The sequence below is a fragment of the Notamacropus eugenii genome, chromosome 1, assembly GCF_028372415.1.
Source record: "Notamacropus eugenii isolate mMacEug1 chromosome 1, mMacEug1.pri_v2, whole genome shotgun sequence".
In the NCBI taxonomy this organism is placed as follows: domain Eukaryota; kingdom Metazoa; phylum Chordata; class Mammalia; order Diprotodontia; family Macropodidae; genus Notamacropus; species Notamacropus eugenii.
In genome coordinates this window covers 493098154-493115063 of record NC_092872.1, presented here as the reverse complement: position 1 = coordinate 493115063, position 16910 = coordinate 493098154, and the positions used below count along the sequence as shown (strand labels likewise).

General features: G+C 44.1%; 1 protein-coding gene across 3 annotated transcripts; it reads left to right on the top strand.

The window, feature by feature from the left end:
• The first annotated feature begins 689 nt into the window (after positions 1-689).
• On the top strand, positions 690-4076 carry FUT7 (fucosyltransferase 7). Of its 3 annotated transcripts, XM_072633072.1 has the most exons (4): positions 691-976; positions 1278-1385; positions 1505-1668; positions 2386-4076. In XM_072633072.1, exon 4 carries the CDS (start codon positions 2443-2445, stop codon positions 3481-3483), a length of 1041 nt encoding a protein of 346 aa, XP_072489173.1. In that variant the 5' UTR covers positions 691-976; positions 1278-1385; positions 1505-1668; positions 2386-2442; the 3' UTR covers positions 3484-4076. The 3 variants fall into 3 exon arrangements, with proteins under 3 accessions (XP_072489174.1, XP_072489175.1, XP_072489173.1); XM_072633073.1 differs by lacking the exon at positions 1505-1668 and having other exon boundaries at positions 690-976; XM_072633074.1 differs by lacking the exons at positions 1278-1385; positions 1505-1668 and having other exon boundaries at positions 690-976.
• The last annotated feature ends 12834 nt before the right edge of the window (positions 4077-16910 follow it).

The window sequence follows — 16910 nt, the reverse complement described above, 5'->3', positions numbered from 1 at the left end:
GGGTGTCTGTAGAACCCAAGCTGGGAACCACCACAACTGAGGAGGCAAGGGACAGCTTTTCTAGTTCACAGGTGTGGGGTTGACACTGGGTAGGCGTTTGAGTCACATCTACCATGATGCACAGAGACACTAGATTCTGAGAACAGAGATAACTATAATACCTTGTTCAATATATACACTGTAGAAGGGGGTGGGTGGGACTAGGAAATCCTTGCTCAGAAGACATTGTGCTATAGAAGAAAAAACTCCTGGATTTGGAGTCAGAGGACCTGGGTTTAAATATCACCTCACTCACATCAAGGTCACCTTGTGACCTTGGTTGAGCAAATGAACACCTCTCTCAGCTACAGTTTCTCCATCTGTGAAAAGAAGGTGGTTGGAGCAGATGACCTATGGGGTTATTTTCAATTGTAAATCTATGATCTTGTGATCCCAAGGAAGGCAGGGTCATCATTCTTAACTCTTCGGTCTTCTATGGGTCACTTTCCGGGCGGAGGCAGGGCCAGGGCTGAGAGAAAGGAAAAAGGTTGTTGACCTTTTAATAGAATAGTGGAGGGTATGTCTTTGGGAACCCACGAGTGGGGGAGGAGGGGGAAGTGGGCGACGAAATTGCAGAAGGAAGCGCTAAGCAGGGACTGAGCTTAACGGTAGGCTGTGGGGGGGCGGAAGGAGATGATCCTCCCCCCTGAGGAGGGTTCCAGGGAGAGGGGAAGGTGAATATGAGGAAACCTACGGGTGCTCTCATTTCTGATTAGTGTTTCTACTCCAGTCCTTGCCACGTTGGGACTGTTGCCCTGGCCCGGAGGACAAACAGAGAGCTCTGGGGCCAACGCTTTACACATCAGCTTTCAGAGTAGCCTTGACAGGCTGAGTCAGCAAGCTGCTGTCTCATTTGGACTTCCTTTGACAGACAAGGACCCTCATGCGGATCCCTTCTGGAATTTGCCCTACTCCAGGACACTGTCCTAGTGCCCAAGTAGGCTGGGACAGGTTGGGAGGGATGGTGGTGGTTGGAGGGTCATTCTCAATTGGGCTGGCTGGAAGAGGAATGGCAGAAAGGTGGGGAGGCGACAATACCTCGTTCCTGCTGTCCCCTCAGGCCCTAACTGACCCTTCCCCAAAGTCTATACTCTGTCGGACCAGGGGGGCACTCTCTCCTGCCCACCTTGGCCTGGTTTGATTCCTGGGATAGGAGGGTGGGGGATGAGGAGGAGGTCAGGAAGGGAGGGATTCTAGGTGGCAAAACCCAGAATCTCCTCAGGCAAGGGTCTTCCCAGGTCTTCCTGGAGGACAGACTGGTGGCCAGAGCTGCGGAAAGAGTTCAGAGTTCCCCACTGGGCCATCCTGCTTTCAGAAGGCACCTTTCCCCTTTCTCTTCATTCCAAGTAAGAGCCATGCAGGGTCCTGGGTAGAGCTGAGGCGGGGCTGGGGGGAGTGTGTGGGTGTGGCCAGCAGGCAAATGGAAGTGACAGTCATCAAAGGTGACTCTTCTCGAATCTGGCAGGAAGGTGACCTCCACTCTGCCACCAAGGACAGGGAGTGATAGGCAGCAGGCAACCGTTTGGTAGGGCTGTAATTCAAGACCACGGTGATTTTGGGACGCCTGTGATTGATTGATTTCAGGATGGCTGTGATTGATTTCAGGATGACTGTGAATGCACAATGAAAGTGAGTCTACTGGTCCATTCTGTTGGGCAAAGGCCAACTCAGTCAGAACCCAAACAGGGCTCGGGATTAGAGTGGTGCCTGTGGGAGGGTGATGGGAGAGGGGAGATAAGACACAACTGGGATGTGGAAAGTAACTAGGGGACTTGGCTAGGTGTCAGAGCTACCTATGAAATGATGGTGGGAAAGAACTAGTGGGGGGGGGCGGGGGGCAGACAGTGTGTTGAGATTGGGGCAGACCTCTGTGGGAGAGAGGCTCCTGGGGTTAGGGAAGGTCATTGCCTCAACTCCATCTCCCACTCCTACTCTGTCTTGGAGTCTGTAAGCAGAGTCCAGGTATCCTTTTCTGCTCTTGGACCCAGGTTTCTGGGGGGACACTTGCGGAGTTTTTCACTTTCCTTTCTGACCCCTAACTTCTGGGAACCTAGGGACAAAGGTATATCAGAGTAATGATAGCGATAACCACAAGAATAATAACTCATATTTATATGGAACTCTTTGTTTTCCAAAATACTTTTCTTATAGTATTTCTGTGAAAACAGTAATGTGAATATTATACTCATTTTATAGATGAGGAGACTGGGACCTTAGAATAGGACCCTGGTGTCCTGAGTCAGTCACTTTACTGGTTCCATAACTTTAGCCCTATAGTTCCCTACCCCTCCCCAACCCCCAGAGTAACTTCCATGGGCCCACATAAGCTATGATCTTCTGTTCTAGAGACAACTAGGAGTCAAATGGGTCCAAGACATCGCTCAAGTCCCGATGCCCTAGACAATGCCCACCTACAGACTGTTCTCTCATCAAGCCATGGCTGGGATGGCACTGCTCATAGTTCTTTGGCTCCTGATATCTCATCTCCTGTCCTCAAGCAGGGTATGGGGCACTGGGATATGGTCTTTGAATGGAGCCTTCCAGCCAAACTCTAAACTCACAATCCTCATCTGGCACTGGCCCTTTAACAAGTCCTTACCATTAGATGGTGATATCTGTGCCCACTATGGTGTGGTCAACTGCTGGCTCAGCACCAACCATAGCCTCCTCAGTCAGGCCAATGTCGTTGTCTTTCACCACCATGAACTCCAGAATGGAGCTGTCCAGTTGCCTTTGTCTCACCGGCCTCTTGGGCAGCCTTGGGTGTGGACCAACCTAGAGTCTCCAAGCAATACTCATGGGCTTTCCCGTTACCGGAACATTTTCAATTGGGTCATGACCTACCGGAGGGATTCTGACATCTTTGTGCCTTATGGAGAGCTGGTGCCCCGGGATGAGCCTGCTCCCCCTGTGCCAGTCAAGAACCATATGGCTGCCTGGGTTATCAGTAACTACCGGCGCACCCAGAAGCGTGTGATAGTATACAACCAGTTGTCTAAACATCTTCAGGTGGATGTATTTGGCCGTGCCAACAGGAAACCACTCTGTCCCAACTGCCTCTTGCCCACCCTTGCCCCTTACCGATTCTACCTGGCATTTGAGAATTCTCAGCACCGAGACTATATCACTGAGAAGTTATGGAGAAATGCTCTGGGTGCAGGGGTCGTGCCTGTGGTATTAGGTCCTCCTCGGTCTACCTACGAGGCCTTTCTGCCAGCTGATTCTTTTGTCCATGTGGATGACTTCAGCTCAGCCCAGGAACTGGCCACCTTCTTGAAGAGCATGAATACCAGTCGTTACCAGCGCTTCTTTGCATGGCGTGAAAGGCTAACAGTACGGCTCTACGGTGACTGGAGGGAGCGTTTCTGTGGTATTTGTGCCCGCTACCCCCATCTGCCCCAGGAACAGATCTACAGAGACTTAGAGGCCTGGTTTAAATCATGATGACTGGGACCAACTATTATATTCTTCCTTTATGGTTATAAAGGTTATGGCAAAATGTAGGGCTGCCATTTGGAGCTAGACTTCCGGGAAGGACCCTGGATCCATGGGTACCTCCTTGTGAGACCATGAGAGACAGAGCCCAATATTTGACCCCTTTTTCACTCTACTTTTTACTCCTATTCTTCTTCCCTCTGTAAATAAGCCAGACTCCTGAAAAATAACACTAAATGTGGGAGTCAGAAGACTTGATTCAATTCTTGACCACTGACTGATTATGTGACCTTAGTCAAGTCACTCCTCTCTGGGGCTTTGTTGGGATGAGATAATGTTTAATGTCTCTCACAGTTCTAATATTCTAACATTGAACCCTCCTGCATATGTGTGTGTGATGATGGGGCACTCTGGTGATTTTTACGAGCATCTCTGGAACTAAGTGACATTGCTATGAAAAGAAAACTTGAATCCTGTGTGTTATGGCATGTAAGGGGCTTTTAAGGGGAGATGGCTTCTCAGTATGAGATGTGGAAAGGAATGTACTTGTCATATAGTGGTAAAGGAAGCACAATATACAAATAAAAACCTCCGAGCTTGAACCGAAGCCTCAGAGATCTTTTTTCTGCAAGTGCTTAGTCAACAGGGAGGGGAGGGAACTTGGAGGAAGAGGGTAAGGTGGAGGAAGGAGTGGGTGAGGGGGTATGTGTGGCAAGCTGTGATTCTTGTTCTCAGGGAGAATGACCTCTACTGAAAAACAAAACAGACATATTGGGAAATGAGTAGCCTAGAGTAAGATACTTTCAGGTGTCAGGACCTCACTTTCTCTGTCTACAAAATTAGGGCTTATACTAGATGGTTCCCAAGACCACCTGGTATGGGTGGATGACAGTCTAAAATCTTTCTGAATGAGTCAAAGGGGTTTAAAGCTGGGAAATGGGCTCTTGTAGAAATGTATTGGTGGGGAGAGGGGCAGAAGGTGGTGCAGCTGTAGGGGTGGTGGCACTGTTGGATAGAGCACAAGACCTGGGAGTCAGGAAGTCCTGAGTGCAAATGTAGCCTCAGACACTTCCTATCTGTGTGACCCTGGGCAAGTTCCTTACCTTCTGTTTGCCTCAGTTTCCTTGTCTGTAAAATGGAAGTAATAATAACACCTACCTCCCCAGGCTTATTGTGAAAATCAAATGTGATAATCACACTTAGTCAGTGTCTGGTACATAGTAAATGCTATGTAAATGCTACCTATTGTTCTTATTAATAAAAATATAATTATAGTAATAACACTAATTACTGAGCTTAAAACCAGAAGACCTAGATCAGAATCCGTGTAGCCTGGGGCAAGTCTCTCACCTGCTTTGGGCCTCATTTTCTTCATGTTTAAAATGAATAGACAATCTCTAGGGTCCTTTCCAGCACTAATATTTTATGATTCTGTGAGAGGTCACAGGGAAGTGGGCAGAATGAGTTATGGTTTCTGTGACTGGAATAGATTGAGGGGTGTGTGGGAAAGGGTGGAGGGAAGAGAATGGGGAGGGGGGAAGGGGATTGATGGGTCTTCTGTTACTGCCTGCCTCCCTCCCCCTTCCTGGGTAGTAATTATAATAGGAACCAAGAAGAGGAACCAGGTCTGGCCACTGAGAAATAACACTAGGCAACTAGGCAGAATAGGTAGGTGTGGGGGCTGGAAGTGTGGGGTTAGAGCAGAGGGCACAGGGACTGGCATGATTATAAAACTTCCATGGATGGTAGTAGGTCACTGGGCCCCCTGTCAGGCGCTTGAATGGTCTGGGAGGTCCCTAGTGGTTAAGTAAGGAGGGAAAGGAGCCAAATGGAGGGTTTTCTTCAACAGCCTGAAAATACTCTCAGATTTCTTTGACCAATGCTTAGCTTCCCCTCTTAAACCAGCCCAATGACTGGGGATGGAACATTAACTATACTGGGAGTGTAGAGGTGGTAGGAGAGGTGGGTACTGCTCAAGAGGGCCGGGTTAGGCCCCCAGGGGTAGCCATGGACAAAATGTATGCCTGGCATTCGGTATGGCAGACATGATAGCCATCCTCTCTGCCCCCTTCCCTGCAATGAACAATGGAGGCTCAAGTCTACCCCATCTGGTAAAGGGCATGGATGGGCAGAGGCCACAGCAGGAAGAAGGAAACAACTGCAGAGGGGCCCCCAGCCCAGAAGAGGGAGTGTGGTTCTTTGCACCTGTTATAGGGCAGGAGGCAGAATATTAATTTCTGAACATACATGCATACATGCAGACAGACAGACAAATACACACACACGCACACACACACACACACACACACACAACCCTAATGCCAGGAGAAATAGCAGGTGGGTTTCTAGACTTCTATCTTGGGAGGGGAGTGGAGAGTATGGAGGTCTCTCCTTTGTTCATGTGCCCTAGGTCCTTGTCCTTCTACTTCATAACAGAGAAAAGGGTGGGATTCTGCTTGTTTGACGATGGCAAGAGCAGATTCTTTTTACCCTGTTCCCCCTCCCCGTGAAGATGCCTCAGCTGATATAACACCCATGGCCCTGGGAGCTCTTTGTGGCCCCCAAGGTGACAGATGGGGAAACTAAGGCTAGAGAATCTTGGGGACATGGGCATATTTAGGCTGGGAAGAAATCTGAAGACTTGAAGGAATGGAGCCTTTGGATGGGCAGGAAGAGCATCCTAGACTCCTAAGTAGGAGGTTGCCCCAAGAGAGAGCCTACCCTCTCAGACAGCCCTAGATCACACTCAGAGTCCCACAGAATGGAGCCAAATGAGACCTGGAGCCCAGACTACAGGAGATAGATAACCCAAGGAGTCTGTTTCTCTGCCCTTACCTCCAAACATCTTGCCTTATGCTCAGCTCTAGAATGAGGTGGCCCTGCCCTCTGGTGGCTAGAATGGGAATTGCCCAGAGTTTCAACATAGCCTCTATCTTTTCCTGTCCTCACCCTGGGGCCATCCTTGACTCCCCGAGCTCAGCTCCAGACTCTGGTATATATCTGCTAGAGGTAGGGAAAAGCCCTGGAGAAGATAGGATGGACAGAAACCTGCCATCCTTCATCCTTCCACCTAGAACTCTAGGAAACCTGCTTTCTTCTTTGGGTACCTACCGGGAGTTAGCAGGAATTGAGAAAGAAATGAATATTGTCTCCTCTCCCTATTTTAGGTTGCCCCAAACAATCCAGCCTTTCCTGGAAGGATGGGGCAAATATGGGGGAGAATCTGTCACCCACTTTCTACTGTGGTCTTGTCAACTGGCTTAGGGGGTAAGGAGTGATGGGTGACTAAAGAGGAAAAGGGTCCTGGCAGAGTGAGTCCCAAGGTGTGTCAACAGGGTGTTGACAATTGCAAACTAACCTCTATCCTCCCCCACCCCCGCCAAGATAGAGCACTGAACCTGGTTCTGCCTCTTTTCCTTTCCCCTCCCTCCTTACATATAAGACTGCCAACTCTGCCCCACAGTGTAGGGATTCAGGTAACTAAATCCCAACCTTAGTGGGATGGGCTTGGGGAGGAAGGGTTACAATCTCTGAGCTACTGGTGGAGTATCAAGAGTTCATGCAGAAATACATCTGTGTTGTGGCAGATACCCAATGTGCACACCTTTGTCACACCTGGGAGGGGAGTTCATGGACAAGATCATTCCTCCTAGTTACAAAGGGGAGATGCCAATCTAGCTCTGTAGACAAAGAAGGAGCATTCCCTGGGCAATTTTAGCTTTGGATATTGCCTTCATAAATAACCCCCAAATTCTAGAGTTTGAAGATTTACATAGAGAAGGGGAGGAGAAAGATGTCTCTTGGAGAAAGATGATGATGAAGGAGATGTAAGGGACTAAAGTCAGAACATGGGGAAGTGGTAGAACTGTACTCATTCCCTGCTGCTATTATTATAAATCATCCAGACAATGCCAGGCTGATGGGAAGGGTATTGCCTATCCAAAAGCCCTTAAGTGTTTCTTTATCTTTCAGGAGAAGTTTAAATCCCAGGATGGCACTATGACTCCATGAGGAAGAGGGGAGGATCTTGTGGGCAAGCGAGGGTCTCATCAGAATTTCATGATGTTACCTCTTCACAACCCTAAATTCAGCTCCTTTAAGAAAAGAGATTACTAAATCAGAGTGGCACTGTGTTGGACTCAGGGATTCTAATGAAAAAGTGGGACCCACCAGAGGAGAACTGTGTGTGTGTGTGTGTGTGTGTGTGTGTGTGTGTGTGTGTGTGTGTGTGTGCGCATGTGTGTGTGTTTGAAAGTGGAGTGAGGGACCTGGATAAGTCATTTAACCTCTGTTTGCTTCAGTTTTCTCTACCCTAAGTGGAGATAATAAGAGTATTTAACTCCCTGAGGATTACATGCTTACTACAGACCCTGGAGCATAGTAGGTACTTTAAAAATGTTTGTTTCTTTTCCATATCTGTACTTGATATGCATTTATTATCTTAAGTAAGGGAGTGGCTACCTTTTTTGGGTTATTACTCTTTGTCTTTCCTTTTTATCTTCGAAGAGGACCAATCTGATCAGATCTATATGAGTCCAGAGATCAGGGAGCCCAGAGCCATAGATCCATCTTCAGGTCCTTCCTCCTTTTGCCTTCTATGGAATTAATAATACATAATCATAGTTGGCATTTATATAAATATTTAAGATTTCCCTTTTTAAAGATATGTACAAGTTTGACATCATTAATAAATCCAAACATTTTCATGGACTTAGAATTCTAGAATATTGAATATAAAATGAGTATTGAATATGAAAACATTGACTTGTTACATACGTGATTTTTCTGACTTGTATATCAAATTTAAGTCCCACCAACAAGCATGTATCAAAGGCTACTTAGTGCCAGGCACTGTGCTAAGGATTCAAAGAAAGGCAAAAGACAGTCTCTGTTCTCAAGGATCCCACAATCTAATGGAGGAGATATGTATAGTAATGTACAAACATGATATATGCAGGATAAATTGGAGAGAATCAATAGGGGGAAAGCACTTGTATTGCTGGGGAATGGGAAAGGATATAGAAGGTGGGATTTTAGCTGGGATTTGAAAATAGCTGGGGAATGGAGAAGATAGAGAGGAAGAGGCAAAGAATTCCAGACACAAAACCGCCCAAAGTCGTAACAATTGCCCTGTTCATGACCCTTTCTGAACTTTTTGTTTTCTCCTGTGTATTTTAAACAATGTTCTAGTGCTATCTTTCCCATCTCTATCACTTCCTACTAACTCCCTCCCTCCTTTCCCCCTTCTTTGTGATAGATAAGTATAATCAAGTTAACTTTAAGATTTATAATCTTGTGAGCAAAAACACTGTGAGGTAGTTACTATGTGTAGCTACAGATAAGGAAACTGAGTCTTACAGGTTAAATGTCTTGACACCAAACTAGCAAATATCAGGACAGATTTCAAACTCAAGTCTTCTGGACACCAGATCTAACATGATATCCATTAGAGGAGTCTGCCTCTGTCCTCTCCAAGTGTAGGGAGGCGGCAGGAACAAGAAGAGGAGAGACCAGAGAGAGTTTCAGATCTCAAAGAGCTTCCCTGCTGTGACCCTGGGGCCCAGACAGGCAAACAAGTTCCCTTCCTGTGTCTAGGTCCCAGGAGTCCTGCTATTCATCTCAGCCCAGACATGGCAGACCTGAGCTCTATCAGCCAACTACCAGGACTAGGGGGAGGTATACTGGAACCAGGACAGCAGGGATTTGGGGTGGAGGATCCCTTTGGGAGCAGACTTTGGGAGAAATTAGGAAAGCAAGGTCAGAAGGCTGAGAATTGGATTTTAGGTCTTGCAGATTCTATTACCATTTGAAGAAATGAGAGAAATTTAGTAAATGCTACACTACCCTCACCCCAGAGAGCACTGCCCTCTATGGACAGATTTTTCTGAAAAGCTTATAAGCTTCTTAGACCTTAGGCTTAAAGGAAACTCACTTAGGAGGTCCCGAGATCCTGAGAGGCTTAACTAAAGGTCCACAGCAAGTTATGCCAGGACTATGTCTGGAAGTCCTAAGATACTTCAACTTAGTTGTCTAAGAGACCCTATCGACTCTGGTTCAGGATTGAACTCCTTTTTTAAGAACTCTGAACAAGAAAGAATCATATTTTTTTAAAACTGTGGTTAACTTGCAAAGAAGGCAGAGCATTTTCTTTCTACGTGTGAATAGATCTGGTCCTTTTTTGCAAAATCATTCTTATTACCTACTTCCCACTTCCTCATCCTCCCTCACCCTCCACTGACTACTTTGCAGCTAGACTTGACCAAGACCTGCTAGAAGCATGGCAATTCTCAGCCTCGTGAGCTGATTCAATATGGCAGCCTTCCAATTCTTACTGAGATTTTTCTTCCTGTTTTACAGATGGGAAAACTGAGGCTGGGGACAGGTTAAATCTCACTCACAGCCACCCAATGGAGCTTTTCTGTGGTCCACTATAGCACTGATAAAGAGAAGAGGAAAACTTCGGTGACTTGGTCCCGGAAGTCTTACCCTAGCCTTGGGGTGGAGAACCTGCTGCCTTGAGGCTACATGTAGCCTTTTGACTTAGTCCAAGTTTTACAAAACAAATCCTTTTATTAAGATATTATCATGTCTCTCATGGTGATCTGTGATCAGAGATCTTTGAAGTTACCATTGTAATTGTTTTGGAGTGCCAGGAAACCTGCCCATAGAAGATGACAAACCTATCTAATTTTGTGTGTGTTCTGACTGCTCCAGTGACCGTCAAATAACCACACAATGACCTTTAAGTGTGCAAGTGAAAGGAAGGGTCAACGAATGCAGCCAGCCTCACTGTTGTCTTATTTTAAGACATTGCCACAATCACCCCAACCTTCAGCAATCCCCACACGAATCAGGCAGCAGCCATCTGCATCAAGGCAAGACCCTCCACCAAAAAAGGGATTACAACTTGCTGAAGGCTCAAAGGACAGCATTTTTTTAGCAGTAAAGTATTTTTTTATTTAAGGTATGTACATTTTTTAAAAAAACATATAATACTATTGCACACTTAATAGACTACAGTATAGTTATATGTAGCTTCTTTATGCACTGGGAAAGCACAAAATTTTTTGCTTTAGCTTTGTCGTGGTGGTCTGTAACGGAACCTGAAATATCCCCGAGGTAAGCCTGTACCAAGATATTCATCTGAGTTACATGTCCCTTAAGGGCTACAGTCAGTACCCCTCACATCTCACTGCACTACTGCTGCACCTGGTACCTGAGTATCTGCATTTCTCCCTCCATCTGCCCACCAGGCACCCAGGTCTTAGAAAAAGAGGTTCATTCCCTCTTCCCTTCAATTAGGGTAATTCTTTTCACTTTTCATCTTCTATTTCTTCAACAGGGAGAAGCAAGTCGTAGCCGGGCAAGGGGAGGAGATGGCAGGGTGAGAGTGGGTTGTGGGCAGTCGGCAGCTACCAAAATAAATATGGAAAATGAGGTTGTAATCGAGTTTGGGAAGAAACCAGAGACAGAGGGTGAGGAATCTGGTCAGAGGCCAAGGACACTGGGAGGTTATAGGGAAAGGAGGCTTCCTTGTCTTCCTTCCATTTCCCTTGCCCCAAGCTTACCTATTCCTAGCTCCCTGACAAACACCCCTGATTTGTTCATGCTCTTCCACACCTAGAAAGACAAAGAGCCTAATGCTGAAGAGCAGGGTTCAATTTAACAAAATATATTAGTTACTATTTGTAAAAGCCTGATTCTGGGGTGACTGGCCACAAAGAGGTTGTTTCAAGAGAAGGAGCTTTGGTCTGGAGAGGATACAAATAGAACAAAAAATGGGCGATGGGATGATGAAACTAAAGATAACTGAATCGAAGGAAAGAAAAATCTCCTAGCTTTTCTTAATCACTTCAAGGGACCAGGCCTGGTGAAACTACATCAAAATTGCCTGAAAGAGATTGCTTGCCATGTTGGCGAGGGAGAAAGGAAGGGAGGAAGGGAGAAAAATTTGGAACTCTAAATCTTATAAATAAGTGTTGAAAACTATTTTTACATGTAATGGGAAAAAATAAAATACTGTTTATCCAAAAAAAAAAAAAGAGTTGACTAAGAACTAGGAGAAGATGGGAATACTGATTGTTCCCAGAAAAATTCAGTGGCTCCCCCCATTACCTACCAAAACTCCAGATCCTGGCGTTCAAGGTCCTTCACAATCTGGAAACCTGCTATTCTAGCTTCATCTCATACAATTCTCCTTCGCTAATTTGATGTGGGCAGCTCTTTGTCATTTCTTCTCATTTTATCTTCTCCATGTGATCTCACAAAGTCTGTTCCTGGAAAGGATAAGGCTTTATATAGCATATGTCAATGATACAACATACACAAAAGAGAAGTAAAAAAGATGTGAAAAAACAATTGAAAAATAAATTTTCATATATTTATTTATATTATATGTAATTATGTAATATTTTATATATAATTTAATTTAAAACAATTTAAAATGTTAAAAATGAATAAATAAAGTGCAGGCAGGGCTGGAATAGCTACTTGGGGTGCTATATCTGGGCAAATGAGAATGCTCCAGAGCTCTGAGCTTACCAGCTTCCTCCTTCCATAGGCAGGTGTATGCTGAAACCAGCTCTAGGGCCCATGAGAACTCTTTGTAAAAGTGGCAAAAGCTACAGATTAGGACTTAATAAATTTTTTAGTTAATTTTCTAGACTTAAGAAAGTGATAGAGTGCAGTTTGGAAGAGTATGGGGCAGGAGGTACTGCTCCAGACTAATCACTGGTATATAGATCAGTATATGGGGCAGCTAGGTAGTGCCGTGTATAGAGGACCAGGCCTGAAATTAGGAAGATTTGAGTTCAAAATAAGCCTCGGACACTTACCAGTTGTGTGACCTTGAGTGAGTCACTTAACCCTGTTTGTCTCAGTTTACTCATCTGTAAAATGGACTGGAGAAGGAAATGGTAAACCATTCTAGTATCTTTGCCAAGAAAATCCAAAATGATGTCATAAAGAGTCAGATACAACTGAGATGACTGAACAACCATTTAGATCAGTTTGGATAGCATTAGAAGTCTAGAGCAAAATAATAATGCTTCGAGTAAGAGGTGAATTCTCAACATTTACACCCAATCTCTCTGTTGCTGTTCATTCCATTGAGTCCTCTCTGGCTCTTGGTGGCCCCATCTGGGGTTTTCTTGGCAAAGATCCTGGAGAGGTTTGCCATTTCCTTCTCTAGCTCGTTGCATTTCCCAGGTACATCTAAATAAGGAATTCCTAAATTAAGGGAAAACTGTCCTCAATGCCTTTTAAGAGGAAAGGAGGGGCTAGTCTCATGACCTCCTGATCCTGGCTTACCACCTCAGTGAAAGCTCACCACTGCTGATGCTTCGAAAAGGATGATTATTAGATGTTATGGGGTCTTGAAGAAATTTTTCCCTAGGGAGTTCTGCTGTGTCATGTCCCATTCTTATCCCTTGTTCAGCATACTACAGCACTCTGGTGTCTCTAGCATTATCTGGTGTGTTACTACTGCTTCTGAGGGGACCTAAATTAAAACAGAGCGAGCTCACCTCAGCTTACCCTGTAGGCTCTCTGTCCTTGTATGTGCCATGGGAGCCCTAGACACACCCAAGTATACATATCTATTTATCTATATATGTGTGCATACACATGCACACATACATACATATACACATGTGTGTATGTATATATACTAATATTTATATATGCACAATATATGTGGAATGTGTATATATGAGTACATATGTATACATATTACATATACATTAGTATATATTTATATATACAGTGTATATATACATCAGCACATATATAAGTATTCCATTGTACACTAGTATATATTAGTACACATATATATGATGTGTGGGTGTGTATTAGTAATCCCAGAGGAAAAAGCAATAGTGGTTGGGGGTTGGTGTATGGCCTTTTCAGTAAAACAAACAGATTCTCTTTCAAATGTCCCTCTCAAAGTGCCACATGGAACAACTTCAGGAACTTTCATAAAGTAGTCTTCATGTTAAAACGCCTTGAGGCTCTTCCATAGCACTTTGCTTATAGTAAGTCAGCTCTGAGGTTTGAGATTAGAAATGAAAGAGGGAATTGGAATGAAATTGAACATGTCATAACAAAGAAAAGGAGGATTTTTTTGGTTTAGGTTTTGGTTTTTGGATAAAACAGGGTAAGGATGTTTAGAGCAGAGAAAGGATATTCATCAAGGACGTAGAATTGATTTGGCTGAGCCCAGTTTCTCTGAACTAGTGTTGCACATGATAGTCTGCTGGTTAGATGCCTGAAGGAAGAACCAGGTGACTACTTGTGCCCTGGTTTTTGTACTTAGGGCACTATGAATTGACATCATTGGTTTGAGTCTTTACTTCCCTGAGCATATTTTCTGTACCTTTTAAAATTTTTTTATTTTAATATCTATTCTGAATTTAACAGACATGAAACAGAATGGGCATTTGCATATACCGTAGTAGAGGGGGAAAAGTAGATTATGTGTGAAACCACAGTATTTACAGCTTGCTTTTCAACACCTTTTAAAGAAAAATCAGACTAGTCTGCATGGGGCAGGGCCATCACACCCTCCCCTTGGTCAAAAGATGTTCTAAAGGAGGGCAGTAGCAACCCTGAAAACAGAGCTCAGGCCTCAGAAGTTGCAGTACTGTGGGCCCCAGCAGCAGCAGGGCGGGAAGAGGGCCTTTTGAGGACTTCAGGTTGGCAATGGTGCAGACATTACACAAGAATGTCCCGTGGTGGGAGACTACAGGCGCACATCCAGGACAGCCAGTATTTCAGAATTGGAAGAGAGCATGTCAAGGGCTACTTCTTGAGGGTACTGTCTAGATGTAGGAGCCATTTCATTCCCATTTCATTTTACTCTTAGCCCTCTTTCATCCCAGTTCTCCAGAATCCCAGAGTCTCAGTGCTGGAAGAGACCTCAGAGGATACTGACTCAGAGTCTACTTTACAACAGCACCAACAATCCAGCTTGCCTTGAAGACCTTGGGTGAAGGAGAAGCCACAGTCTCCCAAGGCAGTCTATTCTACTTCAGGATACTTCTAATTATTTGAAAGTTTTTCCTTGCATCAAGCTTAAATTCTCCTTGTAACTTCTACCACACTGTTTCTAGTTTTTCCCTTTGGATCAAGCAGGATGGTCTAATCCAGGGTTAGGGAAACCTTCAACCTTGAGGCCACATGTGGCCCTCTAGGTCCTCTAGTGCAGCCCTTTGACTGATTCAAACTTCACAGAACAAATCGCCTTAATAAAGGATTTGTTCTGTAAAGCTTGGACTCAGTCAAAAGACTGCACCCAAGGATCTAGAAAGCCATATGTGGTCTCAAGGCTGAAGATTCCCTACCCAGGTAATCCTTCTTCTGTGCTGTAGCCTTTCAACTTCATCATTACAGCTATCATGTGACCCTTAACCCTTCTCTTCTCTAGGAAGGCTTCTAGGGGAGTAGCTACTGGCATGGTTTCCTCATTCTGACATATTTGCTGTAAATATTCCCAGTTCCTCTAACCAATCAATGAATATATGGCATGATACCCAGTCATATCATTATCCTGTTTGCCCTCTGCCTGACTCATTCTGACATGCTAGTGTCTACTGAACTCAACAAGTAGGATGTGGCTTGAACAGGGCAGAATCCAGTGGTTTCACTTTTTACAGAAACCATTCTTACCAAGTGGGTCTGGAAAAGATTAGCTGGGTTTTTTGGTTTGTTTGTTTTGGCTTTTGTACCACACTGTTGAGTAATTTGCAACTTGAAGTTTTCTACACTTGCTGGATCTTTTTCACAGGTACTATAGCTTCCCAATCTGGTAATTATGATTGTAAATTTTTGAACCCCAGTGTACAACTTTACATTTATTCTCATTAAATTTCATCTTGTTAGATTAAGCCCATGGTTCTAGATTGTCAAAATCTTTTTGGATCCTGAGTATATCATCTGATGCAGGAGTTATCCCTCCCAATTTTATGTCAGCTGTAAATGTGGCAAGCAAGCCATATTAGGACTGAAAATCAAATCACTGAGAGAATTGTTGAACAGTATTGGGGTAAAGGCAGATGATTCCTTGGGCATTCGATGGACTGTCATCTGTTTAGAGGTGTCAAACATGTGGCCTGCATGTAGCCTTCAATGCTACCAAGTACAGCTTGAACCATATTAAAATGTAATTGGGAAATATTTAGCAATATAAATAAAAATGCAATAAAACATAGATTAGATTACATTTTAAAATTAAGTCAGCATGTGGTCTTGTCGTTCAGTTGTGTCTAACTCTTCATGATTCCATTTGGGATTTTCTTGTCAAAGATACTGAAGTGGATTGCCACTTCCTGCTCCAGCTCAATGTACAGATGAGGAAACTGAGGCAAACAGGGATAGGTGATTTTCCTGGGTCACACAGCTAGTAAGTATCTGAGGTCAGATTTTAACTCAGGAAGATTAGTCTTCCTGACTCCAGTGCTGGCTCTCTATTAATTGTACCACCTAGTATGCTAGTATGTGGTCTGTAGGGATCCTTGTCTATGATTTTGTGGCTCTTGTTTCTATTTGTTTGATACCACTGATGTAGACTATTATTGAATGCTAGAGCTGGAAAGGACCTTCTTAGAAGTCATATAATCCAGTCTCCTAATTTTGCAAATGAGGAAACTGAGTCAAAGAGTGGCTAAGTGATTTGCTCAAGGTCAGACATAGTAAAAGAGGCAGGGTTTGAACCAAAGTCCTCTGTCTCCAAATACAACACTCACTGTTCCCGATGAACTATGCTATGTTTAGTCTGGAGGAGAGAAGAATTGGGCTGGAGGAGGTGGGTGGTGAGGAAAGGAGACTTACTAGTTGTATTGAGGTATTTGAAGAGTTGTCACATGGAAGAGAATTAGCTATATCCTGCTTGGTTCAGAAAGACAACTTCTTAAAAAGTAGAGATGTTTAAAAGTAGAATAGGTTGCCTCAGGAAACAGTAGGTTTTCTCTCACCAGAGATCTTTTTAAAAGAGGGTTGGATGACCCCTTCTTAGTGATATTTTAACATAGAATTTCACTCATATGCCCTGACCAGGACATCTCTTCCAACTTTGAGATTCTGTGATTTCCAGCTCTTTCCCATTTATATATGGATGGGGTTCCTGGGGAAGGTGGGTGTAAATAAAGCTAAGAGGGATAGCCGATACTTTAGATAAGTCTATATCCAAAAAGATCTTGACAGGTTAGAATGATGGTCTGAGTTTAACAACATGAAATTTAATATCAATAAATGAAAAGTCTTAACCTTGGGTTAAAAAAAAACAGCTTTAAAGGCTAAATGGGGGAGTAGTGAATAGATAACAGTTTATGGGGGAAAAGATCTAAAGATTTTGGTGAACTGCAAAATCAGTGTGAGTCAGAGGTCTGATGGGATAGACAAAGAAAGGGAAATATGTTAGGTTGCATTAGCAGAGTTATGGT

Coding starts and splice junctions, on each gene's coding strand:
- FUT7 (XM_072633074.1), top strand. CDS start 2,443: ATGCCCACCTACAGACTGTTCTCTCATCAAGCCATGGCTGGGATGGCA.